Here is a 14,851-nt window from a genome sequence, read left to right as displayed (position 1 = left end):
TGCCCTGCATGTTGCCCCCAGATTCTGAAGTGGTGAGGGGGCAGGTGGAGAAACTCAGCAGTAATACTGGGGCCCTCTCCAGCCAGAGGGAAAGGGAGAGACCCCAGGGCCACTCACGCGTCGGTCATTGTGGCCTCACTGCCCTGTTCAGCTGAACCCACGTGCTTGTAGTACGGCATCGCAGAGCCGTCGTCCTTGATTTCACGCTCCTCCACTTGCTCACTCTCCTGCATTCACACACGAGCACGTACGTGCACACGCCTGTCCCCACTGGCCCGGGCTGAGTGGGCCGGGCTGGGTGTCGCCCACAGTGCTGAAGCTGCTGAAGATGGCCACGGGGATGCGGGCCCTGCTGGACACCGTGGTGCAAGCCCTGCCCCAGGTAAGAGCTGCTCCTGTGGCCCCTCTCTGGGGCCCTGGGGCGCATGGGCCCTGACTTCCCTTCTCTGCAGAGCTGCCCGGAGCCAGGGCAGAGTCCCACCTCCAGAGAAGCAAATGTGAGCCAGGGGCTGTGAGATGGGCGGGGTCCCCTCTGCTGCTTTTTCCCTGACTCGCCAAGCGCTTGCCCACGCCTGCTGTGTACCGGACCCTGGGCTGCCGCTGAGCGCCCATGTTCTGCCCTGAGGAGTCACCAGCCTGGAGGGGAAGACAGAGGCCTCAGGGCGGTGTGGGGAGAGGCCCTCACACTGGGGAATCAGGGAAGGCGTCAGGGCACTTTGAGCTTGACCTTGTAAGGTGGCTTGGTAGGAGAGGTGGTGATGTGGATGGAGAGGTGACAGATATGACATTCTAGGAGGGGACAGCATGAAACCCTGACCTGGGTGAGAACCCTGGGAAGTTAGGAAAGCCCCCCACATTGGTGACCGGAGGGGGGATGGGTCAGGGCCACAGAGGATGCATCTTTCGTCCTCCTCGGAATTCTGCAGTCCCAGCTCCCCCTCCCCTCAGTGTGGTCTCACCTCACTCTGAGGTGAACCTCATATGCATTCATTTATTCATTATGACTCACCTAGTCTTAAGGAACTTTAAGTGTCTTAAAGTAAAAGGCACGGATACAGCATGCTAAAAATGAGGATAAAAGATTAACAGCCCAGGGCAGGTGAAAGCAAAGCTAACCCTCTCAGGAACCTGGGCTAGGGATGTTAATGAGTTCCGTTCTTGAGTTTGGCGTGAGCTTCCCAGCAGCCTAGCTGCAAAGGGAAAGTGACACGGCTTACAGCAGGTCTGGGTGGAAAGCAAGGGCCTTCGTTCAGAGAGCTGTGGTCTTTCCTAACACGAAATCCCTTCAGAGGAATTTGTCTCATGGGAGATGGGGGGTGAGTGCTGGGCTGGGGGGTTAGGGTGTAGACAGGAAGTGGGTTGGAGCCCAGACTCAAGCCCTTTTGACCTGTGGTCAAAGCCTCATCCCCGGTGAGAGCCTGGGTGTGTGACTCAATCTCTCGTGCCTTGGTTTTCTTGCCTGTGAAATGGGGGATGGTATCAGCGCTGACCTCAAAGGCGTGTTGTGAGGTTTAAAGTGGTTAAAGCTTAAAACGCCCTGAACGGCGCCTGGATCACAGGAAGTGCCAGGCAAGCGTCTGCTAAGGATGGAAACGGCGGTGGCGAGTGTGCCCCCAGCCTGCCTGGCCTCCTTGCCCCTTCCCCTACCCCTTTCCCCTTGTTCTGACCCCTGGCCATGCTAGGGTGGCTCCCAGGCCAGCACTGAGTTGGCATAGGGCACGTGGAGATGCCTAGGAGGTCCCAGCCTCGAGCAGGAGACACGTGACAGTAATTATACTTTAAGAGACGCGTGTGCCAAGAACCATGCGGTATTGGGGTGAGGGGCTTACCCCTCAGCATCTGCTAGCTGACCCTGGACATTTCCTGGGTTCTGTGTAAAGTGATACGAAAATGAAACTTCAGCCCCATCCTTCCAGGCTTTGCCTCAGGCACTCAGAGGGAGGAGACATCAGGGAAGGCTTCTCAGAGGAGGTGACCCATGATCTGGGTATTGGGGGTGGGGAGGAGGCATTTAACAGGCAAAGACAGAGAGAGGGTCTTCCCTGCAGAGGAAACAGAATATGCAAATGGGGTCTGTTTTCTGTGTGGTTGGAGTCGGGGTGGAGAATCAGGCTGGGAGGGGGTCCGCAGGGCCGGATCACACAGGCCTTAGATGTCAAGACAGCAGGCCTGGGCTTTGTCCCGTGGGCAATGAGAGCCACGGGAGGGTCTGGATAAGGGAGGCCTCAAGCAGAGCTGCCTTTAAGAAGGTTGCTCTGGTGACCGTGAGGAGAATGGATTGAGGGAGAGGCTGGAGGGAGGGAGGCCGTTGAGGAGGCTGCTGTAGCCGTGCAGACTCGGAGATGCTGAGGGCAGGGAAGAGGGGGAGCTGGTAGGAAAGGTGAGGTTGAAGAAGTGCTGACCTGGGCCCGCACAGGGTGGGAAGCTGCGCTGAGGCTCAGGCCCTGCCGGATTCCTTCCGGCAGTCGGGGCCTCACGTCTGGCCTCAGAGGTACTCAATGAGTGCTTGTTTCATTAATGAATGAGAATCATTTAATTAGACACTGTTGGTGTGATTGTAGCACAGATTGGAAGGAAACCCTTGTCTGCAACAGAGAAGCATTAAGAGTCTGTGATTAACGTGGTTTATTTTTCAGCAATTAACGCAGACATCCTCGGGTTCTATTCACGCGGGTCTTCTGAGGGTTCTTAGAGATACTTCATTTCTAGGGCAGGAACGTTTTTGACCCTTATCTCATCCATAACACGAATTAAAGGCGGTCTCTGGACTATGGATAGATTTGAAATAGGTTTGGAATCTGTGATGTTTTTCTCCCACAGGAGCTGTGGGATGGGGGTGGCTGCGTTTGCAGGAGGCTTCCGGGGCCCCCAGTCTTGCATGATTCCTATGTTCACTCCGCTCTGTGGCCGGGGCCCATGCTGGCCTGAGGAAGCAGATCTGAATTAATCCAGCCATGTCTCTGCTCTCAAGGACTTCCCAGACTGGCAGAGACAGTGACAGGGACACACCAGTTACTCTCATGCTGTCAGACTGCATCCTGGTCTGCCTGAAGGAATCCAGGCAGGCTTCGTGGAGGAGGTGGCATTATTGCTGCACCTTCCTTTCCTCTCTCTCTCCATTCATCTGTGGGATGGTACTAACCACACACAGGTGTAGCGACTGTGTGCATGGACCCTGGGGCCAGCCTGCTAGGCTTGATCCCAGTCCTACCACTTATTAGCGATGTGGCCCTGGGCAAGTACTTCACCTCTCGGTACATCTGTTTCTTCCCCTGAAGAATGCGGGTAAAAGAGAGTTCATAGATCCCTGTGTGCAGTAATGAACGTGGAGTGCTTGAAACTGGGCCTCTCACAGCAAAGGCTCCACACGTGTTTTATTATTGTCCTGTGCTCTGTGCCGGACCTGGCCTGCCCTCCAGGAGGTCGTGCAGGGGTGGCAGACACGGACACAGAGCCTGGTGAAATGTTACAGCTGCCCCGAGCCTCAGGCTGGTCCTTTGCCTGGAGCCTGCCGCCCGCCACCTCCCCAGGCCCTGCCCAGTCCCACCTGCTGTCCCCACAGGTGGGCAACCTGGGCCTCCTCTTCATGCTGCTCTTCTTCATCTACGCTGCCCTGGGAGTGGAGCTCTTCGGGAAGCTGGGTGCGTGACGCCTGAAGCAGGCCTGGGCTTGGGGGCTTCGTGGAACAGGTCTGGTGGAGGGCCTCGGCAGGGGTGGGGAGGCCTGAGACCCACTCCCCCACCAGACTGTCCCGTCAAGGTCTTTGTATTGGGGAGATGCCCCCAGAGCAGGCCTGGGGGGGGATGGATGGGCAACCCTCAGCCATCCACATGCCCCTCCCAGTGTGAATAGCAGCTTTTGAGAGACGCTAGCCTGGGTCCGCAGGCACACCCAGGCCTGTACAGTGGACCGCCGACTTGGGGCCCCCCAACTGTCTGGCCTCTCAGGGATGCCCCTTCCGGCTCCACCTGCTGGTGCCCATCCAGAGCCAGTGCCGCCCCAGCAGGCAGAGTGGCCAGGGCACAGACCAAGGGCAACACAGCCCACATCCAGCCCAGCCCTGCACAGGGCTGGCTCCAGAAAGTGGGGCTCCCTTGGGCATTGGCCCTTACCCACCCCATCGTCTCTCTCAGGAATTGATACCTGGGTGGAGGGAGGAGCCAGGCTCACCGGAATTTGAGTCCCAGCTTGTGTGGCACCTCCTTGAGCCTCAGTTTCTCCATCTGTGGGCTGGGCACAGTCCGCACGCACCTCTGAGGTTGTCGTGGGATTCTGAGATGAGGCCGAGGCAGCAGTGCAGGGCGGCCCGGGCTGACCCCACTCTCCTTCCAGTCTGCAATGACGAGAACCCGTGTGAGGGCATGAGCCGGCACGCCACCTTCGAGAACTTCGGCATGGCCTTCCTCACGCTCTTCCAGGTCTCCACTGGCGACAACTGGAACGGGATCATGAAGGTACACGTGGGTGGGCTGGGGAGGGAGAGTTGGGCTGGGTTCCGGGTCCTGACAGCCAGGGCTCCCGGGCCCTCTGCCTGCCCAGCGGGAGGGGGGTGCAGGGCACAGAGAAGCAGAGGGACCTGCCCGGGACCCTGAAGCACAGTGAGGTGGAGATAAGGCCAGGGTCTCTGTCTGCCCCTAAGTGCTGCTCTGGGGTCAGTGCTCAGATTCTAGGGGACAGGACTCTGCCCAGGGCCAGAGGGTCCTGGGGGCCCACGACCAGGGCCAGGGGCTCCGGGCACCACTCCTCCGGGTGTCAGGCGCTCGGCGTTGGCCTCACTGCCCATCACCCAGCGCAGGCTCCTCGGCCCTGGCCCGCGGTCTGGCCTGGACTGGGTGGGGAGGGGCTCGTGAGGACAGAGATGAGGCCTGCGCCTGGAGGCCCCCGGGCCTCACCACTGCCTCCCCGCCCCGCCGGGTGCAGGACACCCTGCGGGACTGCACCCATGACGAGCGCAGCTGCCTGAGCAGCCTGCAGTTCGTGTCGCCGCTGTACTTCGTCAGCTTTGTGCTCACGGCCCAGTTCGTGCTCATCAACGTGGTGGTGGCCGTGCTCATGAAGCACCTGGACGACAGCAACAAGGAGGCCCAGGAGGACGCCGAGATGGACGCTGAGCTGGAGCTGGAGATTGCCCACGGCCTGGGCCCCGGCCCGCGGCCACCTGCCGGCTCCCCGGGGGCACACGTGCCTGGCCGCGGGCCGGGAGGGGCGGGTAGCGCGGGCGACGCCGAGGGCCACCTGATCCGAAACTGCTATTCGCCAGCCCAGGTGGGCGGGGCCCGGAGAGGGCAGCGGGGTCGCAGAGGGCTGGGAGGGCAGCTGGGCGGGGGCCTCGGGCAGAAAGCTCTGTCGTTTCGGGCCCCACTTGCTCGGCTCCACTGAAGGGGCGACCCTGTGATGAGGGGTCGGGCCCAGGCCACGGGCAGAGAACCAGGAGGGCAGCTGTGCCCACCCGCCCCGCCGTCCCGACCCGGCCGATAATCCCGCCTGTCCCCACCCCGTCCCCGTCCGCCTAGGAGAACCTGTGGCTGGACAGCGTCTCTTTAATCATCAAGGACTCCTTGGAGGGGGAGCTGACCATCATCGACAACCTGTCCGGCTCCATCTTCCACCACTACTCCTCCCCGGCCAGCTGCGAGAAGTGTCACCATGACAAGCAGGAGGTAGTGGCAGCCCCGGAGGGAGCTGGGGCCTCGGGGTGGGGGACCAGCCGGAGGGGAGAGCGGCTCTGGGCGGAGGCCTGGCTGGGCCGACTTGGCCGATGCTGCCCGGGGGCTGTGGCAGACCTGCCTCCCCGAGCCCGGGCTGGCCTGTCCGTCGGCTCAGTGCAGGCCTGTGGCGTGGCCTCAGGAGCTGCGAGGCCCCACTCTGTGTCTGTACACAGTGGGTGCTCAGAAAGGGCCCACCTTGGTGGTGGGCTGCTGGGGCCAGCAGGAAGCCCGTGTGTCACCTCTGGTGCAGTTTGCCTTTTCTGTGACAAACTCCAGGTGGAGTTTCCCGGATGGGCATCCCAGGGCGTCCAGTGGCCTTGGGCCTGTCTTGTGCAGGCTCAGGCGGGCCCTCTCCCCTCTCCCCAGTGGGGCCCTGAGCTCGTCCCCAGGGGTGTTCCAGCCCCTGGGAACCCCCCTAACCTGAAGTGGCTTCAAATTCCCCAGGGTCCTCCGGGCTTGCAAACACCTCTGCGCGTGCGGGTAGCCTGCACAGGGCCACGGGTGAGTTAGACCCAGCCAGCCTCGAGTGGCACTTGGCCTGGGGGCAAGCAGACCAGCTTTGGTTCACAGCTCACGGCAGCTCACCTGCCCTCCAGCCCAGCCCAGGCGTGGCACTCTGCAGGCTGTGACACCCTCGTGTCATCTCCCACCCCCTGCCCAGGCTGGGTTCCTGCACAAGGTGGACATGCTGTCTGTGCTCAGATCTCTGGTCCTCTCTGACCACTGCCCTGCATCTTTCTGGAGGACCGGACTGCCCCATCCCAGCCCCAGGGGGGACCCGACGCTGCCGCCTCTCCCTGCAGGTGCAGCTGGCCGAGACAGAGGCCTTCTCCCTGAACTCAGACAGGTCCTCGTCCATCCTGCTTGGCGATGACCTGAGTCTGGAGGACCCCGCAGCCTGCCCACCTGGCCCCAGAGACAGCAAGGTGAGCGCCCAGTGGGCTCCTGGGCAGGCGGGTCTGTCCTTGAGCCTGGCCTCTGCCTGCTGTGCCGGAACACTGTTCCTTCCTGGCTCACCACTTAAGTGGCACCCACTGTGTGCTGGGCCCTCGTCTCCTGTTGATCAGATGAGGGCTGGGAACAGAGAGGCAGAGTGATTTACCTGAAGCCACACAGCAACGAGGCCAGCCAGGGCTCCAATCACAGCATCCAAGTGGCCTTGGCCACTCACTGTAGCTTGGATGTTTTTGATCCATTTAATGGGAGTTGTCCCTGGCGGGCCAAACTTACAAGGGGCCCTTAAGGCTGAAGAGTTGAAACAGGCGCAAGCACCTACTGTGCGCCAGACTTTACTTGCACTCAGTGTGTCCATTCCCCAGCTCTGTGTGGCAGCGATAATGTGGCTCCATTTCACATGTGAGGACATGAGAGCTCTGAGAAGTGAGTTAGCTTGTCCTGTCACACAGCCGGGCAAGGCAGAGCAGGGAAGCCAGCCCTGGGGCTGGTCCCCAACCTCTGCCCTAGAGGCGGTCAGTCTGAGGAGGCCAGGAGGGCTGGAAGGGCCACTATGTTGATCCTGCAGACTCGGGCAGGGGAGGTGTGCCACCTGGCTTGTGACCTCAAGGCCAAGTCGTTCTTGCCCCAGCTCAGGGATGAGAGAGGGAGCCCCTGGCCTGAGGTTGGGGTGCAGTGGCCCTGCCCTAAGAGAGCCTCGGTCCCCCTGACCCCTGACTCCTGGGGCAGCCTGGGTTTGGCACCACTGCCCCCCAGGGCTGTCCTCCATCAGCTCCAGAAAGGCTGGGATGGAGGGAGTGGATCTTCCCAGCCCCTCCCTGCCCCCCATCCCCTCCCTGACAGCTGACAGCTCCTACAGCTCCTTCCTGTATCTCCTGCACCCCTGCACTGTTTTCCACACAGTATGTTGGGGTGCACAGTTTCTAGGGCCTCGTTGGGCTTAGATGGGTGCTGTTTTATTAGGACTCAAAGGACAGTTCGTAGGGGCTCATCTGCCTTGGAGGGGACATTGAGGCAGTTTTTGAGGAGCTTACTGTGCAGAGGTCGCCTTGGGCTGCAGGGTTGAGAAGGGTTAGGGCCCAGGGAGTGCCAGGAAGGAAGGCTGGCAGCTTCTGGGTGCCAGGCCCCAGAAGGAGGGGTTACTCTCTCGTTTATGGCTGTAAGAACGGAGACTCAGCCACAGGAAGGGACCTGCCCAGGGTCATGCTCACAGGGAGGCCCTGCAGCCGCTTGGCCAGGCTTCTGGTGCCTTCACCCGCCTAGACTTGGCTTTTTTACTGACCAGGGTCTGAACTAGGCACTTGGCTACAGAGACAAGGAAGACCCTCAAGGATCTCAGAGTCATGAGGGGAGTGACTGGGAAACTGCTACCTGCCTGGGACATCAGAGAGGGCTTCCTGGAGGCGGGGCCCTTTCACCCGGGATTTGGAAGATGATGATTGCTGGCCAGGTAGCCGAGGCGAGAAGGCCATCCCAGGCAGTGAGAGCGACCAAGCAAAGGGCTGAAGAGCAAGGGCATGAAAGCAGCTGTGGCAGGCTGTCCCCCCTCCACCATCCTGCCCCTTTCACCTCCCTTTTCCTGTAGGGTGAGCCGGACCCGCCTGAGCCGATGCGGGTAGGGGACCTGGGTGAATGCTTCTTCCCCTTATCCAACACGGCTGTCTCGTCGGATCCGGAGAACTTCCTGTGTGAGATGGAGTCGATCCCATTCAACCCCGTCCGGTCCTGGCTGAAACACGAGAGCAACCAAGGTGAGGGGTGGGAGCCCCGTCAGCTCCCCACAGCCCTGATCTCGGGTGTTGGCTTCAGAGGGGGCGGGCTGAGTTTTTTCCTTGGTGTTTTTGCCTAGACTATTATATTGAGTCCAGAAAGAACGAGATGGATAACTGATAATAAAAGATAGGAATCTCAGGCCTGATAGAAATGAGATCATAATTATACCAGAAGTCTAGGCTAGTGGAAGATTCATGCTGAGTGTCCTAGGAGCTGTGGTGAAAGAGGAAACACGTTGGCACACAGAGCTCGTCAAGCAGAATGAAAGCTGCCTAATTATTGAAGGGTTTTTCTAGAGCTGAATTCGAGAGGTGTTTATCCCACAGATCGTCACACGAGGTGATGCTGAACAACAGAAAGCCTGTTGTCCTCAACAGCCCTTTCGTACAAAGCCCCACCCTCAGCATCCTCTGTTTGCGCTTTGGGCTTGTGGCTGGGTTCTGGGCGAGAGGACGGAGGACTCAGTTGACTGGTCCATCACGGACTTACCTTCACTTCCAGTCCCGTTGGAGGGTGATGGGATCTGGCTTCACAGCACTGGCTGGGGAAGGGGGCAGAGGGGTGAGCTCAGCAGAAGAGGGGCCCCCAGATCCTGAGCTCACCCCAAGTGCTATTCTGGGAGGCCTGGCCCTGAGCACTTTCCAGGAGCTGGGGGTGGAGTGACTTCCGAGGACCTTCCCTAAAGCTGACGGCCTCTGGACTGGACATCATGGCTGAGGGGCCAAGACCCCAGACTTCCCGAACCAAAAGTTGGGGCACAGGACCCAAGAGCCTTTCTGATCCAACGAAATCCCATCTTCTTTACCTAACCGTTCATTAGCATTTTTCTTACATAATAAGACATAGATTAGGAATCCCCCTACCTGGGGACACTCAGGCTTCCATCTTCATCCTGGAAGGCACTGAGGGGACCGTGGACAGAGGTTGCCCCCGAAGACCGGCCCCAGCTCTCATTTCCCCCTCGCCCTCTCCTTGCCCCTCCCCATCCCCAGCACTCTGTCTGGTCTGCCATCCTGCCTGCTGTCCTAGGGGGGCCCCCAGGCCTGGCCAGACCTCCTGGGTGTCAGGACCTGGGGGGTGACTGTCACAGTGAGCAGTGCTCTGCACGGGGTTGGGAGCTCCACAGCTGCCTCCTGCTCTTATAGCCTTTTCTCCACTCCTCGAGGTGGGCAGCTGGTCCCCATTTCACAGAGGAAGGAACCCAGGGGGCCTTGAGCCTGGGTCTGCCTGGCTCCAGAAACTGTGCCTTTGCCAAGTGCCCATCCTCCCAGGACTCACACGGGCAGGCTCGGTGTTCCTCTCTTGCTTTCACAAAGGGGACACCGAGGCTCAGAGAGGGAGCCCGCGGTCTCACAGCCAGTTTGTTAAGTGGCCCTTTCCTGCCAACCCGCCTCAGGGGCCTGAGCCTGCTCCCCAGCTCCCTCTTCTCCCTCCCCAGCAGCGCCCCCGAGCCCCTTCTCCCCGGATGCCTCCAACCCACTCCTGCCCATGCCGGCCGAGTTCTTCCACCCTGCTGTGGCCGCCAGCCAGAAAGGACAGGAGAAGGCCGCTGGTGCCGGGACCCTCCCCAAGATTGCCCTGCAGGGCTCCTGGGCCTCCCTGCGGTTGCCAAGCGTCAACTGCACCCTCCGCCAGCAGGTATGGCACTCCCAGCTCTGAGAGCTCTCCTGTCAGGGGACATCTGAGGGGCCCTTAAGTCCAAGGTGGAGGAGGAGGGGGTGGGCCCAGCCGAAGGCACAGGGCACGGCAGTGCTGGGAGCACTTGGGAAAGTGAGGGGGTAGTGCTGAGACTTGAGGGAGGAGGTGGCCCTAGAGGCTGATAAAATGGGCAGAGCCGGGTCCCAGGGCATCTGGGGACAGAAGAGGGTGGGGCAGGCCCGGAGGTGGGGGGGGCGGGGCCCTGAAGGATGGTCATGGGGTGTAGCTTGAGGGGATGGGGAGGAGGGGGCGTTGGGAGGCTTTGCAGGGGGTGGTGGAGCTCTGAGGGGGTTGGGGTGTGATTACTAGGAATGGAGATGGGGGGCAGGTCTGGGCGATGGCAGGTCTTTGGTCTGCAGGGCCACCTGTATTGGATTGGTCAGGGCCACCACCTGGGCACCCACAGGGCCCAGAGCACAGAGCAGAAGGGTCTGCGGACGTGACATCCCTCTTCTGTGGGCGGGTGCTGGGGGAAGGGACCAGGTCCCCGGGAGAGGCACCCTGCGGCGGAGGGAGGGCGGGCCCCAGGGCCCCGGCAGGTAGTCGTTTGCTCCCTCGGTGACTGCTGACCCCAGCTGCGCGCCTGGCTGGTGCTAGGCTTGCAGGCTGCAGCGGGCGGCACGATGACAGAGCCCTTGCCTCCTGGGGTTTACAGTTTAGTGTTTAGTGTGTTGCAGGGATGTGAGAGGAGAGAAGATACACCAAAAGAAATGCATGGAAAGTACAGTCCGTTTGATAGTGATACGGGCCAGGGAGAACGCTGCACAGGGAAGGGGGCTGTGCGGGGAGCCGGGGCGCGGAGGGGCTGGGAAGGCTGTGAGGGGTAAAGCAGGTGGGTATCAGCCGGGAAGAACTTTCCAGGCGGCAGCCAGAGCAGAGGTGCGGGTGGGGGTAGGGCAGTGGGGTGGGGCCGGGAGGATCCCGGTTAGCAAGGGGGAGGGTGGTGGGAAGTGAGGTCCCAGAGGGGTGGGGTGGGGCCCAAGGGCTTTTACCCCCTGTGAGCCCGGAGCCTACGCCACCCGCGGGGGGGCCAGGGTCTGATGGGGTCCGAGAAGGATGACGCCGACTGTCCCCCAAGGGTCGGGGAGTGGGGTGGGGCAGGGGGCCGGGTCGGAGGGCCACCCAGGAGCTCAGACAGGTGGTGGTTGGGCGAAGGGGAAGCCTGGGATGCCGCGTGTGATCCGAGGGAGTTCCTGAGGGCTTGGAAGGAGGACTGGGCGTGCTCGCGTGTCACCGGGAGGGGCGGGCTGCGGGACACCGGGCGGCCCCCCATCCCCTGTGACCTCCCCGCAGGCCACGGGGAGCAACACATCGCTGGAGGGCAGCCGCAGCAGCTCGGCGGGCAGCCTGCAGACCACGCTGGAGGACAGCCTGACCCTGAGCGACAGCCCGCGACGCGCCCTGGGGCCGCCCGCGCCCGCCCCGGGGCTCCGCGCCGGCCCGTCGCCAGCCGCCCGCCGTCGCCCGAGCCTGCGGGGCCGGGGCCAGTTCAGCCTGAGCGGGCTGCGGGCGCATCAGCGCAGCCACAGCAGCGGGGGCTCCACCAGCCCGGGCTGCACCCAGCACGACTCCATGGACCCGTCGGACGAGGAGGGCGCGGGCGGCCGGGCCGGCGGGGGCGCGGGCAGCGAGCACTCGGAGACGCTCAGCAGCCTTTCGCTCACCTCCCTCTTCGGGCCGCCGCCCCCACCGCCCGGCCTCCCGCCCGCGCGCAGGTTCAGCAGTACCAGCAGCCTGGCCGCCGGCCCCGGCCATCCCCGCGCCGCCGCCCGGCCCCAAGGCCTGGCCCGCAGCCCCTCCTGGGCCGCCGATCGCCGCAAGGACCCGCCGTGCCAGGCCGATCCGGCCGCCGCCCGGGGCCCCTGGGCGCCCGAGCCGCAGCCGCCGCCGGGGGAGCCACAGCCCGGGGACGCCGCGAGCCAGGGCAGGAGATGAGGGCCGCCGCCCGCCCGCCCCGTCTCACCTTCTTTACCTCAGGAGCCAGGGGCAGACAGCAATACTTCGTCCGCGACCTGGCCGCCGCGCCGAGCCGCCGGGGCTGGGGGAGGAGCAGGGTCCGGGCTGCCGAGGCTCAGATGGGCTCAGCGTGGTCCTGCCCGTGCATATACGTGTATACATATGCATATACATAGAGACAGACATATATATTTATTTATTTTTTCTACTGAGAGCTTATGACTTCCAGAAAGTGCTGAAGGTGGGGAGTGCGGGTCCGGGCCCAGACGGGGCTTTCGCCTGACCCACAGACGGGGCCCAGGCCAGACCCACTCCAGGGCAGAAGGTCCTGCCGGGGCGTCGGCAGCCGTGATTTCTGGCGTCTCCCCTGGGCCGAGAGTAGCTTGGAGAGGGCTCTCAGGCCTCCGAGGGCCCCGTGGCCAGGGAGACAGGCCCAGAAGAAGAGGTGGGATTCAGGGTGCATTTTTTTCCTTTAAAGAAGAAACGCTGCTAAGATCCTGCCCGTCCACGTGTTGGGGTGTCTGTCTTGTTCCCGAGCGTCTAGTTGTTGTGACAGTCTTTTGTAGATGCCCCAGAACACACAAACTCTCTTAGTCAACCAGTTAGGTGTCTTTCTTCAGAAAAACCAGGGGCGAGTAGTCGTATTTTTTTAGGGCAGGGGTGGGGGGAAGGGCGTCTCCAAGGCTGGGCAGGGGCCTCTGCCTCAGGTGAGGTCCTTGGCCCCGGTGGCTTTGCCCCAAGGAGGCTGAGGGCAGCAAGGCTGCAGGAGGGAGAGGAAAGGTGGAGGCATTAAGCAGATGAGATGCTTGAAGGTCAAGGGAAGCCGCCTGGTCTGTGCTGGTCGGGCTGCCCCTGGGGCTCCTGGGCTCGGGCAGTCAGTGGCTGGTTACTTATTGCCTTTTATCCCCCAGGTGGTCCCTGAGCCACGGCCATTCCAGGAGGTTGTACCGCCCCCTCCCCTCACAACCCCCTGTCCCCTGAGCTGCTCTGCTGCCCCTCTCCCCACCCTCCATGGAGTTCAGGGTGAAGCAGATCTGACAGGATTCTAGGCAGGGGTGACGCCCAGCCTGACACCTGGAGACCACATCCCCCCCACTCCCGCTGCTTGTCTCTGGGTCTCTGTCTCATACCCATCACCCCCACTTTCCCAAAGCTGCAGTGCTTCCCAAATGGGTCACGGACGGGTACTTTTTATTTGACTAGTTATGCATTTATTTTAGTATTTATTAGAAAAAAAACAGTACACTGACCCCATGATTTCACAGACATATTGCTGAGGTCAAGGCTAGTTTCTGAGCAGTGAACGGACTTGAAGTCAGTCTGAAGAAGGTTGGGAAGTGGTGGTGGAATGGTCTGCGGACACGCAGGGGTCATGGGGTGGGAAAGGCTGCAAGTTGGGACCCACTGTGCTTCAGGAATAACCAGGCCCTTTGCCTGTGTGAGATCGTCTCAGTGGCTTCAGCTGGGCCCCGCTGAGGAGCCCTTGACCTTGTTCCCAAACCCTGACCTTAAAGAGTCTGGCTTTGGGCTGGGCTGCAAGCTGTGGGGAGGGTCTGCTTGACGGGCTCTGGGTGTCTTCTGGGCAGCGTAGGGCCCCCTGGGGCCTGGGCATCGTGCACAGGGAGAGGGCAATGTGGCCTGCAAAGCCTTTCCGCCAGAGCTGCTGGGGGGAAGGGTTGCCAGGCCCACTTTACACCTGAGGAAACCAAGGCCCAGGGAGGTGAAGGGGCCACCCCAGGATCCCCCGGGGCCTCGGGCACCTGAGCCTGGAACGTGCAACAGTGACCCTGAGTTTCAGAGCAGGTGGACTCAGAAACCATAGCCTGGCCACGGGCCTCTTGCAGGGGGGGCGCGTTGAGACCTGGCTTTGCCCCTGAGCTTCTGGAGCCCCCCCTCCTCGCCCAGAAGGGCGTGGTGGGCAGTCCTCGTCGAGGGGTCGCTATGAGGACACACAAGGCGATGCCCAGACGCTGTGCTCCCTCCCAGGACGGGAGCCTCCAGGGTGGGAGGCTGGCTGGGCCTGGGGTCGCGTCCCCTCCCGCCCCCAGTGGCCTGTTGGCTGGTGAGGGAGGCCGGGCCCGAGTCCCAAGCCGCCTGCCTGCCCCAGAGAGCCTTGCGCTGGCTGCCTTTGCCACGCCCACGGCTTCATCACGGGGTGGGGCGCTCGCTCGTCTGGGGAAGAGGAGGGCTCGGGCAGCCTGCCCGGCTCTGCCTCGCCCTCCCTCCCAGCGCCCTGCTGGCGCCAGCCATCGAGGCGGAGGGGAGGCCACGCACACAGTGGCTGCGCACGGCAGCGTGTTCCTGGAGGGACGTGTGTGCTGGGGGCCGGAAGGTGGCCAGTGGGACCTGAGAGGACCGTGTGGAGGATGGGTTGGCGTCCAAGGGGATGGCATCTGACACTGGTCAGCGGCTTCCGTCTTCTGGGCTCAGGTGTCGTCCTGTTTACTCTGCATGGTGGCCCTGAGCCGTGTGCACTGCTGCTCCATGCACAGACCAGGGAAGTGACTTTCTTGGTGACTTTCTTGGTGTCACCGGGTTATAAGTGGCTGGGCAGGGAACACATCCCGGGCGAGTCTGACATAGAGCCATCCTTTTACCCTGAACTGAGTGACCCCAGAACCAGCAGACACGTGGGAAGAGTGACCCAGGCATCGCCTGAGCGATGGTGTGAGGGCTGGACAGAGCAGGGTATGTCTGGAGGTGGGCATAGCTGAACACGAAGCATAGAAGTTTTGCCTGAGGGAGTTGTGGGAGATGGGGCT

At 62.0% G+C, this 14,851-nt stretch overlaps 1 protein-coding gene across 1 annotated transcript in view; it reads left to right on the top strand.

Annotated features, from left to right (window-relative positions):
* The window catches only part of CACNA1I (calcium voltage-gated channel subunit alpha1 I), a 103,779-nt gene extending 91,190 nt beyond the window's left edge, over positions 1 to 12,589 (top strand). The window contains exons 28-36 of the mRNA XM_033865616.1: positions 312 to 382; positions 3,563 to 3,641; positions 4,333 to 4,454; positions 4,921 to 5,265; positions 5,514 to 5,660; positions 6,512 to 6,634; positions 8,248 to 8,413; positions 9,877 to 10,073; positions 11,427 to 12,589. Of these exons, the coding sequence (XP_033721507.1) occupies positions 312 to 382; positions 3,563 to 3,641; positions 4,333 to 4,454; positions 4,921 to 5,265; positions 5,514 to 5,660; positions 6,512 to 6,634; positions 8,248 to 8,413; positions 9,877 to 10,073; positions 11,427 to 12,068 (1,892 nt within the window). The 3' untranslated portion in view covers positions 12,069 to 12,589. The remainder of the gene's footprint in view (positions 1 to 311; positions 383 to 3,562; positions 3,642 to 4,332; positions 4,455 to 4,920; positions 5,266 to 5,513; positions 5,661 to 6,511; positions 6,635 to 8,247; positions 8,414 to 9,876; positions 10,074 to 11,426) is intronic.
* Positions 12,590 to 14,851: the final 2,262 nt, after the last annotated feature.

Source organism: Tursiops truncatus, chromosome 11 (assembly GCF_011762595.2).
Source record: "Tursiops truncatus isolate mTurTru1 chromosome 11, mTurTru1.mat.Y, whole genome shotgun sequence".
NCBI classification, from domain to species: domain Eukaryota; kingdom Metazoa; phylum Chordata; class Mammalia; order Artiodactyla; family Delphinidae; genus Tursiops; species Tursiops truncatus.
This window is presented reverse-complemented; position numbering and strand designations above follow the sequence as displayed.